We start from the raw sequence: 24,191 nt of genomic DNA, 5'->3' as shown, positions 1-24,191 counted from the left end.
AAAAAGCTGTTTCATCAACATATTAAAACAATTTAGTGAACCCACATGAAAACAGAGCAATGCAACACTTCGATATATAGAACACATAGTTGAGTGCAATTGAAAGAGTAGAAGAATAGTAAGAGAAACAGTAGTTGCCATTTGCGGGAGGATGGTTCAGTTACAACAAAGATAACATTTGTAAGCTCAATATGTTACCAACAGGCCCAACCAACCCAAATGCTCAAGAGGCAGATCATACTCATGATCATGAAATATAAACTACGGTGCTTGAACATCTAAAAGCCAAATTTATCAGTTACAACATTAGTTAAAGGTTATTGTACATTAATGGGATAAGCTAAATAACTCTCAACTAATACCCATCCACCTGTCGTAGGTTTCTTTGAATGTAGACATACTAAAAAATGACTACCTAATCTACATAGCTCTCAGCATTCTGTTGCTCCCCACAGCAAATTTTGGAATTAATTGCATCAAGGGAGTTGCTTATATTAAGCCATGGAAGGGCTCTGATTGTAACTTCCACGATAAGCTTAATCCAAAATTTATAGCTCTTACTATCGTACACTAAGCTTCCCCGAGACAGAACTACTGCCCTTGCTTTCCAGCATATGGGATAGCTCTATAAATCACCTGTATCATCATCTTTTATCGAGTTTGGACCATCATCAAAACCAGAACCCGGGGCAAGCTCATTTAGGTCAAGGAAACGTCTCTTTTTCACTCCTTCAACTTCAGTTTGGCCTGGGTTATTTGGTTTCTCTGGTGGCTGACTTTGCTCTTCTTTCTCAACTGTCTCGGCATAACCTTCAACTGGTTGATCAACTTTTATCTCCTGGTCATCGTCATTGCCATCTGACTCTTGACTACCCATTGAATATTCTGCGTTCTCACTTGCATCTGATTGTTTATCTGTTGCATCTGATTGTTTATCTGATTCACTGGACTTATTGGGCTTTGCCGACTCTGTATCTGATTCAGACAACTCATACTGTCGGTAATTAATGCGGTTTCTGGAGGCCCTTTTACTGCGTCTTAGACCTGATTGCAACTCATCTACTGACCTCAATTTAGTTTCCCTCCGAGTACGGCCTGGCAATTTCTTAACCCTTTGAGGCTCATCACTGTCCTCACTGATACTCAAGGAATCTTCTTCTTCTTCTTCTTCTTCTTCATCTTCAGCATTTTCTTCATCCCAATGGTATTCCTCATCTCCTTCCGAGCTGCTGGAAAGCTTTCTCTGTTTCCGTTTCCTCAGATATTCCTCATCATATACAACTTCTCCAACTATATCATCATCACTATCAAAATCTGCATCATTATCTGAAACAGCTTCAACAAACTCTTTGACTGAATATCGTTGAGGCCTCTGTCTTCGCCGATTGCTATACATAATTTATGTCATGGTTAATTCCTTTTATAATTTATGTCATGGTTAATTTCTTAAAAGTCTCAAGGCAATGAAAATAACACAAACTTATCTTACCTTCGGTCCAATGATTCAGGTTTACGCTCTTCATCAAACTCATCATAATCAAGCGAATTAGGGGACAGCGCATTGAATGTGACATGTTCAGAGGCATGCATAGAATCACTCCATTTACCATTCATGGAAGCTTCAGATTTGAAACCGACTTCTCTTCTTAGATTAGGCTCTGGGGATGATGGCTTCCGCCTGATACAAAAGTAGAGAACAAGGACATCAAACAACAGAATATTGTCCAAACATACATTTTTCCCCCTCCCAACAAGCTATATTGAATGTAAACCCAAAAACATGGATTCAGGGAAAATCTCCATACTTGGTTATCTTGATAGCCTCATTGATTGATCGGTCATAATCGTCTGCCAAAATGTTTTGACATGTCAGAATTCCTTCAATCCGTAATCCCTAAACTTGGGGGCTCTCATTAACAGGAAGCAGAACAAGATATTGAGAAGATTGATAAATAGATTTTGTTATTCTCACCAAAAGTATAAGTGACAGGTTTTCTGTCACGAAGGGAGCGTCCGGGACCAAGCCCATCGACATTTATGAAGTTATCAAGAAGCAGAGCTTGTCTATGCTGCTTTTTCAGTAATTTCTCTTTCCTCTGAGAACATAAAAACAGAAAATGGGATAGCATTATTTACTGAAACATCACAGAGACCACACAACTGAGAAACATCACAAAATGCCAGTGAAAAGATGAGGCAATCCTTTTTTCAGCTAGTTAAAAAAAACACAACTACAGCCCCATAACAGGGCTTATGGAACCTGGAAAAAGGCAGTTTTAAGTACCTTATGTTCCTTCTCAATTTCTGGAAGCATGTCATTCTTTAACTTCTTCCCAAGGGATGCCTCGGTTCTATTTTTGCTAGAGAAAAGCTTTTCCTGTAGGAGCAGTACCAAAAATTTAGTGTAGGACAAGATAAAACCGTCTTGGAAAATACACACACACACACATATATATAGCCCTGCATGTCCTCTCGCAATATCAGGTAATTGACCATATTTGACGTTCTTAGATCTCACAACATACAGAAGCGAAAAAAGTCCACTTTACACATGGACAGAAATATACACACATACAGAAACATCTTGAAATTCTTCCAAATTAGTTGCAACTGTTTCCCACTGGTATGTAGCAGTAGGGAGGACATGGGAACCCTTGGCTTTCACTTTCTTCACCTCAACTTTTCTTATCTCTCTGTACAACCGATGACCTACTACTGGATCATCTTCATACCTGCACCAAATTACTAATACCATACATCATTTTCACATACCAAAAAATCATCTACTGATAACATAAGACATTATTCAGTCAATTTGAAAGTAGAAATTGCCAAAATCATTAATGGATCCTTATGAAAAGCTTAGTTATGTTACCAGTAATTAATTCCATATGAATCACCCCCAACACGTTCTTTACGAAATGCCGAAAGTTGAACACCATGTTTAAGCGAGTTGTCAATATAGTTCCGGATATCTTCTTGCTGCAGAAATCAACTGATTAGGATGGTGATAAAGATTGTTCATCTAGCTATTACTTGCTTAGTTAATTTACAGAAAGGTTTTAGAGGAAGCAAAAGAAATTTATATCGAATTTATAACTTGGTACCATCATATGACATTAGATTTCACAACTGACTTTTAAAATCAATGTGTAGCATCTATCACCAAAGATTATGTTTCTTATGTTCAACTTACAAATAAAACCCAGAAAGAAGTACCACAGTATATGTTGTTTGTACATAGTAGACACTAGAGACTATGTTGACAAAATAGGAGGGCATCGTTACCAAAATTAAAATCACGGACTATTCATACATATATATGAATAGCAGCAACATAATATGGCCAATAATTTAATAGGGTTCTTGATAGATGATAAAGTTAAACAGCGTCAAAAGATTCACAATCTAACTTTAAGCAGTTGGAATGAAGGCTTTATTGGATGAGCTATGTTTTTGTGCAGACTAATTCAACAAAATTATGATTTAAGTTTCATGTATGATGATGGACAAATAAGCACAACAGGTTTCAAGGTGTAGTACAGAGAACAAAAGAGTCGGATCCTAATCTGCCAAACAGTCAACTACCCAATTGCAGAGTACAACGTATTTTTCTATAACAAGAGTAATACCTCAACACGAATATCACAAAGTGCCTTCAAGATAACCACACGGACCCCAGGATCAAGTGTTTTATATACTTCAACCTCCGTCCTAAAAAATTAGCATGAACATGCAACATTAGCAACACAGAGATAATCATATAGTAAAGTGCTTCAAAGATGCAAAAACTCACCCATGCGAAGCAACAATAGGAAGATCCCCTTCTGCAACCTACAATAAGATTATAAGCCTATGTTAGCAATGACCTTATTATGTATGACGCATTGTTGTCATCAGTTGATAAGGGTTCAATAACCAAGTTACCCAGTGCCACCAGTCTCTTAATTTTCTGCATAAAACAGTAACCCAGGTATCACGTGTAAGGGCCATTCGTGTAATAGGAGGGATTGCCTATAACAAGGAAAACTAAAACAAATAAGCAATAGCACTGAAATTCGCAAGTGATAAGTACCATTAAAAAAATGTTGAATTTCTAAACAATGTTCCATGAACATGTCAGAGCGCATTACAAAATCAAGGAAAATGTTAATTAAAAGGAAAATCATATCCCAAGTAAACATCCCTTAAATCTTTTCAAAACATTAATCAGATTTAACAGATAGAGGTTATATTCAAAACCTGAAGGTCTATGAACTAAAACAGCAGTGAGAAATATTAAAATAATAATAATAATAATTTCACCAGCATCACTCATCATCTTTTAACTCCTTCAGAGATGAAAACTCTCTCGTCCAAACTCTCAACTATCAGGTTGAAGCCCATCCTTAAGAGAGAAGAAAGGGGAAAAAAGACGGGGAGCAAGAGCCCAGGCAGCAACAGGAGAAACTTCGAAACAGAGCACCTCCAGTGCTTCTCACTATTATACAAGTGAAAACTATCCCCATTACTGCTTAAAACGGTCTGAAAGACCAGAACAGCGGCTAAGTTTGAGTGGCACTAAAAATCAGACAAGTAATCAAGTTTCTCATTTTGAATTATCAATATGCCAAAATTGTGTGACTAAATATACAAAGGCAAAGAGGCTCATAGAATAGAAACACAGAGTAAGCAGAAACAACTGTAAGTTTTGCAAATTCATCTAAAGAAAAATCATACATCATACAATAAAACCTTCCAAACGGTTTTCTGTTCTCAGCTCTTCCCAGGAGGAGGGAAAATTTCCTACAATAAGTTTTCATTATTTGACTACTAACAAAGGCAGACATCAAACCTCATGGACACTATTAATGAAAATCGATTTTTCAACATTAAAAGTCTGCTTACACTAATTTAAATGTGCTTCAATGTGAGAGAAACCCAAAGCTCTTTTGCACACTCTACAAAAATCTTCTTTATATATTGCTATAAATCTAAATTCCATTCATTTTTGTCCTCTATAGCAGAAAAGGATAATTGATGTACTTTTCTTTCAAAATTCAAATGCCCTTGTAGAACATGCCATAGAAGGCAAAATTTCAAAAACTAGGAACTTAATGTTTGAGACTCAAAATCTACAAAATGTACTCATGGAACACATTGCACAATTTGTGATCATAGGACAGACAAACATAGCTCATTGCTCATACAATGTCATGGAGTTTTATCTGCACTGTGGTAACCAATCAATGCAATAGACAGATGAATAGTATAGTTGTATTGAACCCTAAAAATCATTGCCAAATACTCAAGCATCTGTATTTGGATTCTTTGTTTTGAGAGAAAATTACTAGTTACAAACATAACATTCAATATCCAATCGACAGTTTTTACCATTCATCATATGAATATGGAAAAAGCATCACCAAATGATAATCACATTCCCATTGCCTTTTTCACATCACAACATCACATTGTGAGCTAATTCTCTGCTAAAAAAAAACCCATGATACATCAACAAGTACAACTGTAGTGTTCTTTGCTGTTTCTCTCACTTAAAGTCTGAAGAACAGGCTACACCAAATATCAACAAAAGCATCGCAAAAACTACAATTAAGCACTAAACCTTGCAAGTACATTCCTCTTATTTAGTTGAAAAAATGGCAAATAGGACTAGATGTACAGGCATTGCCCCGCTAAGAACTGAATTGATGACCAAAAAGGCTAAATTCGAACTAGAAACTAAAAAGGAACTGAAACTAAAAACACAAACTTTAATGCAAAGCCAAAAGCACCAACCTTTAAAATGGGTATATGAATATCACTTAAAGTATCATTAGGAGTGATCAACGCCGTCTCGAACTCCTCTGCCGAAAACTCAGCTGTTACATTCAATAACGGCCTAAACACCTAACAAACAGCAACAACAACAACAACAAAATCACTTCACAGAAACAAAAAAAGGGGGCGCGGGGGGGAATTTGCTAAAAGGAAAAAAAAAAACACTCACATGCAAGAAATTAAGTACGGAAGCTAACTCCCACATGGCCCGGAGACTCCAGCGTGGCAGCTGCGACGGCGGAGGATCAGCGAGCAACGGCGTGACAATCTTACTATTAGCGCTGCATTGCTGCGGGGGGGACTCATCGAACCTCTCTCTTTGCTCCTTCTTCTTAGGCTTGCGCTCGATCACGGCCTGGGCCTGCGCCTGGGCAGCGGCGTAGAGGCGCTGAGCCGTACGTAGAGTGCACGCGCGGGAAGGGCGGTTGCTTCTATTGACAGGAGGAGTAGGGGCAGTATTAGTTGCAGTAGTAGCAGTGGTGTCGTTTTGAGGGGAGTGAGCGTCGTCGTTTTGGGGATTAGGGGTATCGTCGTTAGGGATCGGAGACGCAGGGGTGGATTCACGGGACATGGCTGGGGAGACGAAGATGGAGATCGAGAGGGGTTTAGGTTACTTACGGTGGGATTACATGTAGAGGATCATATTCCTCATCGTATTCATGGGTTTAGGCATTTAGGTTAAAAACAAAAAAATAAAAAAATCAAAGTGAAATTAAACTATAAAAGAAAAATTGGAAAATAAGATTAATGTTGTTTTAAGACAGAGATAAAAATGAAGACAAAGCAGAAGCTGGATTAGGACCTATGGTCCAAAGCATCGTTCACATAAATAAACCGTCTGTGTTTCTAATTCTAGTCTGTGTCGTTTTTTCTTTTTTCTTTTTTCCTTTTAAAAAAAATTTAAGTTTTTCTTTTAATTTTTAATTTTTCTTTTTCCTCTTTTGGGTTCGTGTGAGAGTGAAAACAGGAGAACAAGAAAGAGAAGGAAAAGTGAGGAAGAGACAGAAGGAAATGGAACTTGGGAAGGAGAAGAAAGCAGGGTAATCAACTCATAACTGTTTGTGTGATTTCACTTTTGTCTAAGGTTATTTGGGTCATTTTCCGAGTAAATGCTTCGGCTTTTGGTGATTTTAAATTAACCTGGACTGGATTTTGCTTTGTTAGTAATTAGTGGTTAGCATGAAGGTTTTAATTTTTAAGCTGGTTTGTTTTTTTATCTAATTTGGATTAAAGAGAAGTGCACCCGCATAATGAAATAGAAAATCTCAAACCAAAAAAAAAAAAAAAAACATTCATAACTTACACCACTCACACTCACGCGAACAGTAAGTGACCCACACACCACTAACTGTTCATGTGAATTGATATAAATTACATTACATATAACTTAAGAGTTCTCTTATATTACTTTAATTTTTGTTTGCAAGCGTAGGTTCAGTTATGGGATGAAATGTAAGTGTGCCTTTTAATAAATCAACTTAACAATAAATACATACTATTTGTTGGAGATTCACCCAACCATTAGTAGTTTTTGGGTTTGGGATATTAGAGTGAAGGAAAAGTTCAGGAAAATTTTAAAATCGCAGGATTTTAAAGACTTAAAACTTAAAACACTTAAACCGCACGGTTTATACATCTTTTTCATATGATTCCGTACTTTAAAATTCCGAATTAAAACATTTTTGTCCAACTATTTAATAATTTCTGTTGTTTACAGTGCTAACTTAAGCTATTGAATGAGCTATGCCATTACATAATCTATGGGTACGCTGAGCTTTAAAGTATTCTTTATATCTTTAAATTGCCGCTACTCAAAGAACTTAAAAATTGTGGAAACTAATTTTAGATTAATTATAAGTGAAATTTGTAACTTACCAGCTGTCGTTGATTTGTATAATTGTATTTGCTTTGAACTTGGATTCTGGGTATGGATTTGTTTTTTTTTAAAAAAAAAAATAAGATTCCTTTTTCATTTAATTTTTATTTTGAGCAGTGACTTATTTTTTAATATTTTCATCGCATTCCAATATTTCATTTACCATGGGCCAAATTGGGCCCGTGGGCTGACTGGAGCGATGGTTTCCCAAGATTTGATGTTGGGAGGCCCGGCTTGTGTAAATTGAAACGCCGAGTTTCGAATAAAATTTGTATCAGCTTTACTGAAAAAATATAGGCATGGGGACATTATTCAATCATATAGTATGGCTATCTGTGACAACAATATGCTACTCTCTGCAATGGGATACAAACAAAGTGAACCAAACTGATTTACACAATCGCCAAAAACTGAAATACTAATAGATAGTATACTTCTCTCTTTTAGCCAGTTCGGATGTACGAGATGGAAAAAAAATTAAAAAAAGGAAAACAAACAAACAAAGATTTATGGTAAAGTAATCTCATCATCTAAATTCAGCAGTCATGGCATTCTAGAAAAGACCAAGCAGAAGCAACAACAAAGAGGAAAATAGGAGAACCAAACTGTTATAAGGGTCACACAAACGGTTTGCAAATGAATTGGGAGAGGTAGCAGGACCCGGACCAGCACTTGCCGTGGTATTTTCCTTTGAGCAAGTGTAGTTGCAGCGACTTGGACGAACAACTCTGTAAACTCCATCGCTGGTTAGGATGAAGATATCCTTCCGGTTGTCCTCCCCAAATGAGTAAATGTAACCCAGAGAGGGAAGATCATTTCCGGGCAAGACTTTGCACTGTATAGGTGAGTCACGTGCACAGCTGAAAGGAATTTTGCTAGTGGTAAAGTTGCCACTATTTTCAGGACTTTCACTTGCTGCCCATAAAGCAGTAGCATACAGATCTGCATACAAATACCTGAAAACCACATGACATGTAAGAAAACTCATTAGGCAAGCCCTGGATTTAGAAATTGAATTTTCTACTTTTGCACAGAATATCAATATTACAGACAAAAAATTTACCTTCCAAACATGCATGGATCAGTCATGGAACGATAGAAATAGCCTCCAGTGATTGATGCTGATCCTTCTTTCTTGTTTACTTCCGAGTGATTGTATCCCAAAACTGGGAATATTGGGCTAACAGAATTTAGAGGAGTAATTCCTCCAGGTGTTTCAAGAGGAGTGAAAAGGTAAGGTCCCTCGTAAAGACGCCAGCCATAATTCCCACCTCTCGTGATGATATCAACCTCTTCGTATACATCCTGTTAGATGATATTGGTCAAAAGTGTCAAACATGCCCATGCTTGGAAAAATATTTTCTGTAGTGGTTGAATAATGATAGCATAAATTGTTGTTGATCAAAAAGCTTATTTGAAACAAATACCTGTCCAACATCAGCACACATAAAGTAAGAAGGCCTATCTGAATCAAAACTGCAGCGCCAAGGATTTCTTAAACCTAAAGCCCATATTTCAGGCTGCAGTCCACTATCTTCACTGAAAGGATTGTCCTTAGGGATAGAGTAGCTTCCCCACAAGCCAAGTTTCTCAATTTCAGCAGCACCTGGATATGATGGACAAGCATCAGTGAAAAATTAGTGTTAACTGCAAAGTGACAATAAACCACCTTGTTTAACAAAGAATACGAGGAAATTGGCAGCAGACAGTATTAACACAACTAAACAATGAAATGTGATGCTCACTTGGTATATTATCAACATCAAGCCTCATGATCTTTCCAAGCAGTGATTTCTTGTTCTGGGAAAAGTTGTAGGGATCGCCTGGACCACCGCCATCTCCCATCGTAAAGTACATATACCCATCTGTTGGTCCAAAGAGTAATTGTCCACCATGATGACCATTAAATGAAAGGCCCATGGTAAATATCCTTCTCACTTCTGATGGCTTGGCTCTTTTTGCCTGAAAAGAGATCAAGATTCAGTTACAATCCTTGAGCTACAATCATAATTAGGTAGAAATTGGGTCGAAATTCGCAGGATATATCGAATCATACCAAGGAAGGCTCAGATGCGGTGCCATTAACAGTATACTCAGCGACAACAGTTTGATACTGACATGGCTGTGCGCCATTATCACCTCGTAGTTTAGAAGGATCACAATTCACATCCGAATTACATGAACATCTACCCGCACATCCTGGCCACTTCACTTTATCACAGTTGAATGAAGCAAAGAATCTACCATTTTTTGCAAAGTTTGGATGAAACGCCATACCCATCAACCCAAATTCAGTATCAAAGTGAACTTCATCAGTCAGATCTGCAAAGGGACTGGAAGCATCAAGCTCCATAGTTTCTCCTAATCCTTGTTCAGGAATAGTCGCCAACCAAATCTTGCCTTCTTGATTAGAGAAGAATGCACGGTTGGAACCATCAGGATGAGCAACCATATTGAGGTAAGAACCATTCCCAATTTTCTCAAGGCACAACCCCTGTGGAGGGTTAGGTGTTCCAGTGTTGTTTAGTGTGACAGGTTCACCATTAAAACACACTGATCCATCCTTAGATGTTCCACCAAATGCATTGCAGAAATCAGCTTTTGACTGCCAGAACTCAGTTAGTTTGGTGAAATTGGAACTAACTGGTGCTCCGGCTTGTCCCTGCAATGAAGGTGAGAAGGGGGAATTACGGACAGATACATTCTGACATGTATCCCATACTTCAGAGCAGAAATCCGTAATTGTAGCTTTGCTGGACTGAGATGAATTTGAACCAGTGGAGTTGCAAAGTAATGGAACAGGCCGAACTACAGAACCAGCAGTAAATAACTCCCCTGCAAACTGATCACATTTCTGTAACAATTGCAATGAAGAAATGAGCCACAAGGTGAAACTTTCCTAAAATAAACAACAAAATACGAAATGAAAAGAGAGTTCATTAAGTATTGAATTATTGATGCTTATTGTTCTATTTAACATGTCAAGATCAAGTCTCTGTCCTTGCGCTGGGGAAGCAGAAGTGAGAAACCATATATATATGTATGTGAACAAAACACCAGGTGAAGAGTTTTTAATAATTGAAAAAAAAAACAGCAGAATGATTATCATAGATCCTTCACCACGATTAATGAACATTGATTTATAAGTTTTCAATCACATGGAAATTAAAAAAAAGCTCTGGAGCCCCAGATTATCATCACATTAACTAATAATATAGTCAGCTTCAATTGCAGAATTATTTCAGTAGCTGAAGCTAATCAATGCAAGGTTTAAAATTTGACAGCATCATAGATAAATTAATTTTAAATTATTGGAGGAACATTGACTTACAGCACAAAGGATTGATTTCAAAAGAGAAGAGCAGCCAGAATCAGAGATATTCATTGCTTGAAACTGCTTCTGCAATTGAGAATCTCCTGTAGCGTTGCAGCATGTCTTCCCATTGTAAGGACAGAAACTCAGTGTTATGTTCAGAGTAATTGGAGCCCCTGGATACCAAATTAATGCAGGGAAAATAAGAAATCAAATGAAAATTCAACCAGACAATAACATAAATAGTAGTGTGACAAAATTCAAATAAGAAACTCACTTGAATCAGTGCATAGAGGAAGGGAAAGTGAAGGAACAAGAAGCATAACAAAGTTGGCAAAAAGAAAGATGATGGCGAGAACTCCTCCCATCTCCACCAAATGGACAGAGATGAACAGACGTTACAGATATAACACCCCTTCACTTTGTCAATCTATTGCAGGCCCATCTCTTAACAAGCAAGCAAAATCGTTTGGTTGGCTGAAGAATACCAAAAAGATTATGGTTTACATTCATAAGTTTTGTTGGTTTTCAAACATTCTTCCCAGTACCAACTCCTAAATAGTGCTCCCCCTCAAAATATTAAAAAAATTTCTTCAGCTCAGCTTCCAGAAGAAACACCATTTTCAAACCCCTTTTCATTCTTTATCTCTTTAAATATCAACTGCCGAAAGGAAAGTTGATTTTATCTCTCTCTTTCTTACAAGCTTTTGTCATTTTCTTTTTTAAACTCCATGGATAAAGACCACCTATCCATAATAGCTTTAAATCAAATACAGAAAGCCATTTTGGGCAGTCCACATAGTTGACCTTTGAATAAACTTCTTTAATGGGGTGGTTGAGAAGAAAAACACCCACTTGTTTTTCCCACAAAACCAAGTTGCATATTCGGATCTCGGTTGATTGCACTAACGGGTTCAATGTTTTTTAAACACAAGCCACAAACCATGGTTTTGCCACTTAAATTTATCAATTAAAAGAGAGAGCCAAAAAAAGGTATTAAAATAGAAGGCGATAGCATCAAAACCAGAAGAAACAGACAACCAATGTCAGACAACATTATCTAGTTGTAAATAATATAGTAATAAATTGGTCAAAGCATGCATTGACTTTTTTTTTTTTTTATAATTCTAAATGATGCACTAACATTTATTAAGTGAGGAAGTGGCTGTTAAAGTATTGAAAAAGAGACAACACAATTAATAGAGAAGCTTCTTCTGCCTCTTGCCTTCTTGGTTTCACATGCTGGTTGGTTCCAACTTCCAACAGTTATTTTAATCTTTTTTTTTTCTAATCACTGACTCACAGTGTCCTTCTCTCTTTTTAGGCTTTGACTAGTCATAGATATTAATTCACCCTGGTGCATGTAAAAAATATTTGGTACTTAAAAAAAAAAAAATTATCCATGTTCTGACCAATAAAACCTTTTAACACATCTAATCGTTTGATCAACACAAAATAAACAGATGGATAACTATGAAGAGCAGGGAGTTTGTTACCCCATCAATTCACCACTTGATTTTTAAGTTGACTTTTTACGTTTACTTGCCAGTAATTGCCTTATTACAGAAAGGTCCCATGTTTCGGTCTACTTCAATAAAGATGCTGACTTTCTGTTTCCCTTAGACAAAAGTAACAACATTTTTAATAAAACTACTACGTTGCCATTACTGACCAGTGACCACAACCCCTCACTTTCCCTAGTTAAGGTAAATATAAATCCAAAAAGTTAAATAATAGCCTATTAATTTATTAATAAAGCTCAGAGAATCTCTTTAATTATTTAATTTGGCCTTGTTAGGTTACATGTTAGTAATCAATAATGCTATATTAATTAGGCTATCGCCTGAAAATCTTCGCGTGTGTCGTCACGCCACACCAAATAGAAATTTTCCACAGGATCTCGTAACTATCACCGACTTGTCTCCATGTTTCCGTTCGTGTGATTGTCATGTCATGTTTGGCCTAAACACAAGTCATTTTTTATTCATTTAAAATAAGCATAGACTAAACCAAGAGAAGATTCGGACACTAATTTCCCGAATAAATAAATTATTATTTTATAATAACTTAATTATCATTGACTTGTCCTAATGTTCATCCGGACATGTAAATTGTTAAATTGCAGCGGCTTGGCCGTGCAATTCTATATACACTTGTGCTTATTAGCATATAAGGTTATAACTATCTTGGAGTTGCTTTAAGATAAAACACGAATCATAGTCACATACATAAAGTGATAAATAATAAAAACTTCATTATAACTTTAATCGTGTAGTTATAAAAATATACTTTACCTTAAAGTGGTTCCAATATAACCAGACCAGCATATAAATATCCTTCTTATTGTCTTCAGCAAATGAGAGAAAACATAAGCGAGTTCAGGCAGAGGACTTCCTGCCACAAACCTACATCAATCTGAGAGTTATGAGCACATCTCAAAGCAACTTTGCTAGTGGTGAAGTTTCCACTGTTTACAGGATCCTCAATGCCTGCCCATAAAGCTCCTGCATACGAATCCGAATACAAATACCTGGAAATTTAATTTACTAGTAAGATGGTTAAAAGCAAAAGCTTATATATACATCTTGTGCACTAGGATTCAAAAAGGGAAATTTTGATTGAGCCTCATTGGGGAATTTTTTTTTTCTTTCCCAAATTGGCATAAATATTGACATACCATACATGCATGGATCAGTCATTGACCAATAAAAATAAGAGGCTGCCATGGAGGCAGATCGAACATTATTATCTATATCAGAATGGTAACAACACTTTACTGGAAAAATGGGATTTATGGAGCTAGGAGAGATGTTTCCTCCTGGAGACTTTGCCGGATGGAAAAGCAAGGGCCCTCATGAACTCACCACCCATAATTTCCGCCTTTGTAACCTCTTTATATTGATCCTAAATCAAAAGAGTAAATTAAATTACGGTTTAAAGAAAAGAAACAACTCAAGAATTGACTAGATTAATGTCTTATAATGTGACCCAAAAGTACATTAGGACTACAAAACATATGCATTCTTGATGGTGGTCAAACCTAATAAAATAATGAATAAACCTTGTTGCAAATTATACAATAGTAAACTAGAAATTCCGGAAAGAATACAAAGCAAAACGATTAGGAGATTGCAAGATACACCAAACATTAGTAAAGAAGAGGAATCTCCAAACCTATCCAGCATCGCCACAAAGTAAGTGCGTTGGCCTTTCAGCATCAAAACTGCATCGCCTTGGATTTTTAAAACCCAAGGCCCAGATCTCTGGCTGCTGCTCTTTATCAGCTATAAATGGATTATCTTTTGTTATAGAATAAGTTCCCCATAGGCCAAGCTCATTGATTTCCCTCGCACCTAGTAATATTTTGAAGTTAATACACATTCCGAAAAGTTATAGATCAGTTAAGCTCAGCTTACACAGCAGATAATTTAAAGAGCTGACAATACCAAGAATAGCAGTATCACTGGCTGCTGGCATCAAATTCAATCACCAAAACTAGAACTGAAGGCATCCCCTTTCTCATGCTTAGCACATCAAAATGAGTTTGTCTCTATGTATAAAATTTACATAATCATCACTTACTATAGTGAAACTGAGCCAACTTCCATCTATTCACATTTTCTAATTTGCAACTACTTCCATAATGATAGAAGTGTTCACAGCAACATGCTCTGCGGATTTGTGATTCAGCAGCTGCTAATCTAAAATACACAGACTTGATATCTTGGATTAAAAGATTGTAATGAAGTAACAAAAAGATCTAAGAACAAAAAAATGAAAAAGTAGCTGGGAGACATAGTTGGTATGTGATCTACATCAATTCTCAGAATCTTTCCGAGCAAAGATTTCTTGTTCTGAGCAAAATGTAAGGATCGCCGCCTCTATGTGAACCGTCCGCAATCATAAGGTATAAATACCCATCTGCAAGTCAAAAAGAATTTGACCCGCATGACCTCCACTAAAGGGAAGTCCCGTTTACAAAAATCTAGTTAGAATTTGCTTAGATAGAATTTAAGAGAAGAGGCTTTGATGTAGTATCATTCGCAGTAAACTCAGAAATAATAGTGTGATGCTGACATATGCATACTCCATTATAAGCACCAATACAATCCACACCGGTATTACATGCACGTCTCCCAGAGCATCCTGGCTGTCTCATTTTATCACGGTTGAATGACAAAAAGAAGCGGCCATTTTCCCTGAGTTTGGATGAAATGCCACACCCACTACACCGCGCTCAGTATCAAAGGGCACTTCATCAAGTCTAAAAATGGGTTGGATTCGGCAATCCCCAGAATCCCATTAGATCCCTCATCAGGAACATTTGCCAACCATACACTACCTTGCTGATCAGATAAAAAGACGCGATTGGGAGCAAAATCAATATGCGCTCCAAATTTCCTATTTTCTCGAGGCAAACACCAGCTGGAGGTTGAGTTTCTATGTTATACTTTGAAACAGGTTTAGTATTAAGCTGCAACTTTGCATCATCTAGAGATCTATCACCATATGTATCCCACAACTTTGTGCAAAATTCAGTTGAAGTACTAGCTTGGGACTGGGTTGGTTTCTCCAAAAATGTGGAGCTGCCGACAACAGACACGTTACTGCGGTGGACTGACTCCTTTTCATGTAAGTCAGCAGCAAATCGATCACATGTCTTCATGTGACGTATACAAAGATACTAGCACAAAAGAAGAAAACTGATATTTATATTTTACATCCAGAAGAAAAACATGCATATATTTACTTTGTCTAAAATCACGAAGGAATCATTTTGGGTTGAGGAGGCTTACCGTAACCGAACACAAGACTAGGAGGCTTACCGTAACTGAACATAAGACTAAGTTTAACAGAGAGGCACATGCTGGAATGGAGGCGTTCTAGTCTGAAAATAGCTGCTGCAAATGCCCATCTTTAGTAGAGCCACAGGAGGCACTTGGTGTTGTAAGAACAGAATTTCAAAAGGCTCTCAAGCACCTCTGTTGCATAACATGGGGAGCAAAGTTCCGATTAGATTAGACCAGCAACCGCAGCAGACAATTAGAAATAGGCTCACAGACAGAGAATTACCCACTTGAATTAGTACACGAAGCACAAGATGAGAAGTTTCTGGTAAAGGGGAATAACAGCACAGAAAACAGGAAAATAGCACCAACGCTCATCTCACGACACGTCACAAGGAAGCAAAAAAGGGGAATTCTCACTTCACTTGTAAATTACTAAGCAAGACTGACATTGGATGATAATATCTATGCATGTGAAAATATGTTCATATTGCTGTTTCTTCATGTTTCATTTTTTACCCCTACGCTGAGCTGATATGATTTTGATTTCCAATAAAAAGTCATTTATTTACTTCATAGAGTTTCTCAAACCCGTATTGAAAACAGTATAATGCCAGCGCAGCCACATCATTCTCAGATTCACAGGATCTTGATATAAGCGGAAGAGTTCTCTCAAACCGTCCTCCATGCATCTGTTTTCAAAACGTTGACCTAGATTCAGTGGCCCCCCGAAGAAATGCATATTGAAAAGTTAGCAATTCTCGGAAGAGTGAATGAAATGCCGGTATAAGTATTATTATTATTAATTTTTTTTTTTTATTTCGATCTCATACAATTGTAGCTTTATCAAAAGCTGATACATTTGTTAGGTCAATCATTCAAGAAAAGTAGGGCAACTTTACTCCCACCTCAAGAACTCCAACATAAAAACACCTGAGCAATAGAAATGATGAATTGATAATCGATGATACACAGGTAAGTTCCTAAACAAATAAGGGAAAGAAATAAACTAAGGCTAGCAGCAACAAAACGTATTTCCGCTTTAGGATAGCTTGCATACAGATTTTCTTCCCCCCCCCCCCCCCCCCCATGGCTCTTCATTACCTTGTACATTGTCAAGCTATTTTTTTTTTTTTTTTTTTTTGAGAAGGTCAGGCTATAAATTAAATCAACTATCAAGTGCACCCAGTGCTTTCATGTCCTCCAAAAATGCCATATATGAGTCATCAATGCTCTTGCCCTGAGACTTGGGTGCTGCCGAGCAGGCTATTGATTCTTGCCTCACTACTGGTGCAGTAGCCGGCTGAATGGTAGTTACAGTGGTTGACACTGAAGGCTTTGGCTTGGCTTTTGGGAGGGCAGTTTCTCTCCGGACCCTAACAGACGCAGGAACCTGAATCCAAACAGAACATTAGGTTCAAATATATAGTAGTAGTACAAACAAGAAAGCAAAGCTTCCTGGCTAAACCAAAATTACAGTGTTGATAATTCATATAAAATAAGCTTCTGCACTGCAATTCACACCTTTATGACATAGCAACTTCCCAAATTTTTAGAAAAAGATTCCACAGACTTATGCAAGCTCCTCATCATAAGAGAAACTTTTCATAATATAGAAAAAGAAAATTTGAATTTTGACCAATTTATGATATATATATATATATAAGTACGGTCTGCAATAAAACAGAAATTCAATATATTAATTGAAGAGGGAAATTACTCACCATAGCAGTAAGTTCTGGCGTGTGCTGTGCTAGTGGTCTCTTGACAACAGTTGGAGCAGCAGATTTTACATATGATGGCTTCTGAGGCACTGTCGGCCTATTAGCAGCATATTCACCTTCTTGCAAGGTGGGAGGAGGACCAGGTGGAAGTGGTGGCCTCATCATTGGGGGAGGACCATATGGTGGCCTTGGAACGAGTGGGACCATCATACCAGGATGGTTAGCTCCTCCAGGAATTCCAGGAGCAGATAACGGCGGGCGCATGTCTAACGGAGGTGGAGGTGGAGGCGGGGGAAAACTTGATAATCCAGGAGGCAATACATCAGCCGGCACACTGGGCATCAAGCCAGGTCCAGGCACAGTGGGCTGCTGCCTCGGAGGTGGTGGCGGAGGAACCATTTTAGGAAGATCCGTTGTTGTTGACAGGTTATTGCCATCAGCTTCGGAAGCAGTACCTCCAGACTCAGTATTTGGTGACTTTTGAGGCATCCCAGGTGGGGGAGGGGGTGGTGGAAGCGTGGAAGGCACCTAAATGATAACAAAAAGGAGGCATCAGCATTTTTCAAAAGAACAGTCATTAGTTGGGTTTTCAGATATAACCAAGTATATTCCCTCCGGCCTAGAAAATCAACCAAATACTTGACCATTACAGTATCTATATTTCCAATAATATGCTTCATTAAATTTTTAAACTTCTTAAGATGGGATACCAAATTAGATGGATGACAAAGAGCTAACCTGAGCTGATGCCTTGAAGATTGAGTCATCTGACAATGCAGACAGACTTCCCTCCCTTTCACTTCCACTCATGCCAGGTGGAGGTGGCTGCACCGACTGTTGGAGGGGTTGGGAAGGAGGAAGCGGAGGTTGACCTGCAACTAGATCTTTGGGTGGGGGACCAGGAGGTGGTGGTGGTAAAGGTGGTGGAGGCAATGACATACCCAAGTTTGCACCAGCAGACGTTGGGGGCTTTGGCGGGGGAGGTGGAGGTGGTAAAGGCAAAGATGCAGGGATGACAGAGCCATCCCCAGAGCCTAATCTTCCAGAATCTGGCAACGGAGGAGGTGGAGGTGGTACGGGCAAAGCAACATCATCTGATTCTGTTTTTGAAGATGATGCCTCATCACTAGATAAGGGAATTCTAGGCCCTGCAGAACACAGTAAAAACAGACTTCCAAGTGTGAGAGATCGTGTGAGATCTTAGCAAATAAGTTTATGTACTTGAGCAGAAAATTAGACGGATGGAAGAAGAAGCACACCTATTGAGGATAGATACATTGGAGGCTTTCCAGGTGGTGGAGCCCCGGTAGGATTCAGCGTAGGGTGATAGTAAGCAGAGTCCTGCAATACAAACAAGGTAAATAAATAAACAGACAAAACACAAAGGTTCAGCAGTAAGCAGAAGAGCAAGTATTAATCAGAAAACAGCAGAGCTTACTTCTGGCTTTGGGTGCTTAGCTCTCTCTTCTTCTTCAGCAGTTCTTCGTCGAGGAGGTCCTAAGTGACTGCAGCATAAGAGAAACTACAGTTTTTAAACAAAACAAATGGATGTTAAATCGAAAAGTTCAACCAGAAACAAGATTAGATAAGGAAGAAAGGCCTTTTTCACCTAAACATGACTGGAGTCTCACCCTTCTCCTTCATCTTTTCTTGAAGCTCCTGTCAATAGAATTACAAGGGCCATTGTAATTCATGATTAGGCAACGAATCATCAGATGATGCTTATAAAATAAATGGAAACATTAAGCCACAGATACTTTAAAGTACATAAATACATATAAGGGCCTAGCCCCTATAAGTTACCTGTTGAAGTAATATATCAAACCTAGAAGCTTCTACCCTTAGATATTTGCAATCTGAATTTCTAAATAATCTTAGCCTATTGATGTTTAGATTAGATCAGTCCCAACTATGTTTGACTGTGTGTGGTTAGCAGGGATGCATTGGTGCTTAAGAAATCTGAGTTATGACTTATGAGTTATGATCATTACCTTCCGTTTCTTCAGAACAAGATTAAGTGTGTCCTCAAGTTGTCTCTTCTTGTGTTTCCTAGCTTTGTCCAAAGCACCATCCGCCTCTGAAACAATCCATTTAAAAAGCTTGGTGAATTAAATGAGATAATATTACAGAAAAGAATACATTAAACATTAAAATTGCAAAGGGAATCACCACGTGCGAACCCAGCAAGGAATGTGGTAACTTGCAGTTATAGAAAATCCCATTGAAAAATTAAAGAAAAAAATCAACATTTCAATACTAGTGAAATTAACAAGAACTTTTAGCTCAAAATAGCCGCACAACCTCAAAGGCCACTTGATCAGAAATGTTAAAACAGATAACGACTTACTCATCATTTCCAACTTCTCAATCTGCTCCCGGATTTGTTCTGGATCTTTCTTCAAAATCCCTACCTCCCTAACCTTCTTTCTTTCTTTCTTGTTCTGTCAGACAAATAATGTAAAAATCAGAAACATTCAAGCAAGAACTTAACCCATGCACACTAAGCCCACAACCGCATAAGCTGTAAATTATCCACCAGCTTCTAAATATCACGCTTATTCCCTCCAGTGAAGCATAGCCCAGTTCACGTTTCATTGACTTATAGTTCCTTAAGTGGAATCATACAAAATTAATTAACAGGCCCTATTGTTTAATGTAAATTTCCTGACTTCTAAAAGAAAATAAATTTAACAATCTGAATAATAAACAATGCTAAGGTCAAAAGTAAAAGTTGCTCAAATTAAGCAAATTCTAAGTATAAATAAATCCACGCGAGCTTATGTCGACTAATTTCAGCCATATGAACAATGGATTGAAATTTAAAAAAATGAAAATAATAGACAGAGATAGAGATAGAGAAAAGTTACCCTTTTGAGTTCCTTTTTACGGAGCTCTTTACGATAGGCGTCGGTAGGGTTCATCACTTTGCCTCCTTTGGTAGTCTTCATCTTCTTATCGCTCCAAAACGACTCTTCCTTCTTGTGTCTTCTGTTTTCAATCTAACCCAAATCGGAAGTCGGCCCTACGAACTGCAACCACGAAACGATGCAGCTGGTGCGGAAGAAACTCTCTCGCTCTCTCTCTCTCTCTCTCTCTAATTCTAATATCAATGGATTTTTTTTTTAAAAAAAAGAAAAAGTAAATTGAAGTTAGGCGTTAAAATTACTAATGGCTGCCTCCCCAATTATTATATAAGATTACGACAGATGTTTTTGGTATTCGTATATCATACTATCTTTCGGTTTCGGATTTCGGATTTCGGATTTCAGAATAAGCTGAGCCAGAATTTGGGCCAAGTCTCAATCAGTTGGCAGGCTTGGGCTTGGGCTTTGGGCTTCACATTTATGGACTAAAATACCCCTGCGAGACAATATCAGGGTCTTCTTCTTTTTTATTATTATTATTATTTTTTAATAGGATCAATTGTCTCGTGGGCCGATCAAGGTCTTCTTTTTGAATTAGATAATAACGAATCAGTTCAGTTAACTGTTGGTGCTGATGCATTTAGGATCACTCTTCTCTTAGGATTTTTTTTAATAATTATTTTTAGAAAAGATAAGAAAAGAAAAATCACATACATCAAATAATTTAATTGATGAAGTCGGTAAAAATATTTGGAAAAAGGAATTGAAAAATCTCAAACAGTTTACTATTCTAGAGGTGGGCATGGGTTGAATTAGATCGGGGCTTATGAAAATTAAATCCAATTCATTATTGATTGGATTGAGAATAAATCCATCCAATCTAACAAAACAAACATGTTCAATTAAATCTTTAAATCATTAAATTGGGCTGGATATGTTGATCAAGTTTATTAAAATTAAAAATACAAAAAATTCAAACATAAAAGTAAAAAAAAAATTGGTATTTAAAAATTAGATTCGAATAGTATTTAAAATAAATTTACTCCGTTATAAATTAAATATTGTCCATTATACCCAACCACTATTAATAAGTAACATAATGTTATGTTAGAATATTAATCTAACTTACTTTTAGTGAAAATTTGGATTTGATTTCTGAATTTAAAACCTTAATAATTCAATAATATCGAGTTTAAACAAAGAGAAATTGAAAAGATTCCCTTATATAAAAGAATTCAAAATTAGATTTAGCTATTTAAATTTAATAATTGACATTATATTTTCTATAAATTTTATTACCCTTGAGTTGGGATGGATTATATGAACTCATTAACATGAACCTAATCCAACCTAATCATTAATCATATTGAAAAAAATGCACACACAACCCATATAAATTTAATTGGATTTGCAGTAGGGAGCAGCACCACATCGGATGCATTTTTATACTTTGCCAGGACAACAGCGGATATATACAATATTTTAATTTTGTTGTCTATAATACAGTTTACAAACTTTACATGCCCTTGTCCTTTTAACCAGAGCAGAGGCTTTCATATTCACAATCCAATTCCCTCATAATTTCAGGCTCAGGCACAAAATCATCTTCGTACAAGTGTTTAGAAACATTTTACTCCCTTACTGAATGTAGCAGTCTTCTCAATATGACCTCGTTATAGAACCTTTTTGTCCGTAAAAACAATCCAAAAGCGGCGAGAGAACCACAGAGGGTGGCAGATCCCATGATAAAAAAAGATAACATGAAGCAATGAGTCCCAGTGCATTTGTTCCCTTCCCCTGATGCTTCCCTGTCGTAAATATAACCAACCACTCTCACCGAAAAAATATAAGAGCCAACAGGATTGGCTATGGTAATGGTATTGAATATGGTTCCCATTTGTAGTACACCAAAGATCTCAGAAGCAATTGTGGGCATCAGTGACCATTGGGAGCCATAACAAACACCCACCAAAACTGAACCTGCATACAGAGCACCAGGCAAACCAGATGCAATTATCAAATGACCGATGCTCATTGCTGCAAGAGTGATGACCATGAACAATGGCCTTGCCCATTCTTTAACATGTAGGAAATAGTCCGATACATATCCAGCTCCAAAGCGGCCAAGAAAATTCCAGATGCTCCACAAAGAAATCAAAGAACTTGTTTCAAAGCTTGAGTAACCAAGAGATCCTCCTATCTGGCTGATGTTATTCACAGTAGCAAGTCCTGAGCCCATACCACATGCCATAGCGAAAGACAAAATCCAGAACTCCAAAGTGCAGATTGCTTGCAACAAGTCAAGGTCTCCTCCCCATAATGAAGTCGTTGCATCATTAGTATCTGTCCCTACATCAGGCTCACTAGGCAAACGATGATACCCAACAGGATCTTGTCTCACATGCATCTTCTCAGCATGCATCTCATGGGGATCATCTGTTAGCTCATCCTCTTCACAAAAGCTGGTCTCCGAAGTCCTATCACTGTCGCTTCCCTGCACTCTAATAGCAACATAAAGAGGAGAGGCGAGCAAAAGCAGCAGCAAAATGAGTGTAAGAACACGCACTAAAAATGGGAGAGCAAATATGTGCTCCAATATTATAATAACCATAAGATAAGCAGCAACAATCAAAGCAATCAATGAAAAACTGTTCAGGTGCTTCTTCTCATTCCCTTCGTTTGTGTTGCAGATTCTCACAAACCACATAAGCAACAAAGGGTCTATACTCGCCAAAAGAGCCAGTAGCAGAAGATATGAAGTGGGTTTGTTGTTGAAAAATGTCTGATATACTTGGATCAAAATCGCACCACTTAGACCAACAAATCCCTAGCAAATAAATAGCATAATTACGAACTCACATAAATTCTCCATATCCCATAAATATTAGATTACTTCGTGTTGAATATTGCTAAGTAAAAATTGCTTAAATCTCTAATAAATCTCTCAAAATTTTGAACCTTCCTTTGACAAGTTATCTAAATTATGAAAATTTTCTGATTTGACAAAGTTTACTCAGATAATTAAGGGCTATAAGAAAGCACCTTCATAATGCCAACGGCAGTGCCACTGTAAGTAGGAAAATTACGCACGGAAGTGACAACATCAGCCGTGTTGAAAAAAGTCATCCCGTGAGCCGCAAACAACATAAACAAGCACATAACTGGAACCGGCGGCCTTGGAATTAACCCCACAACGGAGGCCCACATCAAGAAGTAACCCGCGAAGCACTGAATCGCTCCCACCAAGAGGACTACCCATGGCCCCAATAAACGGGTCAGTCGTTGTTGCCGTGGGTGATGGGAGGAATGATCCGATGTGGAGTAGGTGTAGAGGACGCCGGAGAGAGTGCCGGTGTTGGCGCCGATGTCCTTGAAGACGGACACGGTGTCGAGCGTTGTTTGGTCGTAGTGTTGGGTGGTTTTAAGAGCGGGAGAGTAGATGGAGAAGGTGTAGAGGGAGCCGCTGGTGCACTGAATCCAGATGCTGGCTACGGTTGAGACCCATCTCGTGTTTAGCCTCAACTGCTTCAGTCTCTCCATTTTCTTTTTCTTGCGTTGCTTTCATCGATTCTGTTCAGTTCAGGTGAGTTTTTTAGTATACTCTCCTCGGGTTTTAGCTGCCACGTGTCTTTTCCATTTTGATTTGTAATTGTTAAACGCGCACAGTCTCTGTTAATATAATAATAGTGTTACAAGTAATAATAAAGCTATAAATACTTGTATAAATATATTTCATATAAATTGATGTATCATTAATTTATTAGTTGAATTAAATATCTCTTTAATCATATAATTTATTTTTATTAT

The 24,191-nt window shown here is 37.6% G+C and overlaps 4 protein-coding genes and 1 pseudogene across 5 annotated transcripts; all 5 read right to left on the bottom strand.

Moving 5' to 3' along the window:
* Nucleotides 1–82: 82 nt before the first annotated feature.
* On the bottom strand, nt 83–6,892 carry LOC18048607 (DDT domain-containing protein DDR4). The gene is made up of 12 exons (XM_006439620.2): nt 5,990–6,892; nt 5,779–5,889; nt 3,928–4,014; nt 3,797–3,834; nt 3,633–3,714; nt 2,876–2,982; nt 2,576–2,732; nt 2,285–2,377; nt 1,973–2,096; nt 1,806–1,848; nt 1,490–1,678; nt 83–1,388 (listed from the first exon to the last, which is right to left on the bottom strand). The coding sequence occupies exons 1-12, from the start codon at nt 6,389–6,391 to the stop codon at nt 626–628; spliced, it is 2,196 nt and encodes a 731-aa protein (XP_006439683.1). The 5' UTR covers nt 6,392–6,892; the 3' UTR covers nt 83–625.
* Nucleotides 6,893–8,071: 1,179 nt separating this feature from the next.
* Nucleotides 8,072–12,035, bottom strand: LOC18048606 (HIPL1 protein). Of its 2 annotated transcripts, none has more exons than XM_024188379.1 (7): nt 11,287–12,035; nt 11,028–11,185; nt 9,753–10,595; nt 9,442–9,658; nt 9,124–9,302; nt 8,760–9,001; nt 8,072–8,652 (listed from the first exon to the last, which is right to left on the bottom strand). In XM_024188379.1, the coding sequence occupies exons 1-7, from the start codon at nt 11,375–11,377 to the stop codon at nt 8,250–8,252; spliced, it is 2,133 nt and encodes a 710-aa protein (XP_024044147.1). In that variant the 5' UTR covers nt 11,378–12,035; the 3' UTR covers nt 8,072–8,249. The 2 variants fall into 2 exon arrangements, with proteins under 2 accessions (XP_024044147.1, XP_006439681.1); XM_006439618.2 differs by having other exon boundaries at nt 9,753–10,550; nt 11,287–12,031.
* An 854-nt stretch (nt 12,036–12,889) lies between these two features.
* On the bottom strand, nt 12,890–16,342 carry LOC112100050 (annotated as a pseudogene).
* A 529-nt stretch (nt 16,343–16,871) lies between these two features.
* On the bottom strand, nt 16,872–20,684 carry LOC18048605 (WW domain-binding protein 11). The gene is made up of 9 exons (XM_006439615.2): nt 20,388–20,684; nt 19,868–19,961; nt 19,512–19,597; nt 19,130–19,179; nt 18,959–19,025; nt 18,780–18,861; nt 18,259–18,668; nt 17,521–18,048; nt 16,872–17,189 (listed from the first exon to the last, which is right to left on the bottom strand). Exons 1-9 carry the CDS (start codon nt 20,466–20,468, stop codon nt 16,965–16,967), a joined length of 1,623 nt encoding a protein of 540 aa, XP_006439678.1. The 5' UTR covers nt 20,469–20,684; the 3' UTR covers nt 16,872–16,964.
* Nucleotides 20,685–21,804: 1,120 nt separating this feature from the next.
* Nucleotides 21,805–23,924, bottom strand: LOC18048604 (protein NUCLEAR FUSION DEFECTIVE 4). The gene is made up of 2 exons (XM_006439614.2): nt 23,427–23,924; nt 21,805–23,211 (listed from the first exon to the last, which is right to left on the bottom strand). Exons 1-2 carry the CDS (start codon nt 23,922–23,924, stop codon nt 22,015–22,017), a joined length of 1,695 nt encoding a protein of 564 aa, XP_006439677.1. The 3' UTR covers nt 21,805–22,014.
* Nucleotides 23,925–24,191: the final 267 nt, after the last annotated feature.

The sequence above is a fragment of the Citrus clementina genome, unplaced genomic scaffold (assembly GCF_000493195.1).
Source record: "Citrus clementina cultivar Clemenules unplaced genomic scaffold, Citrus_clementina_v1.0 scaffold_3, whole genome shotgun sequence".
Taxonomy (NCBI): Eukaryota; Viridiplantae; Streptophyta; class Magnoliopsida; order Sapindales; family Rutaceae; genus Citrus; species Citrus x clementina.
This window is presented reverse-complemented; position numbering and strand designations above follow the sequence as displayed.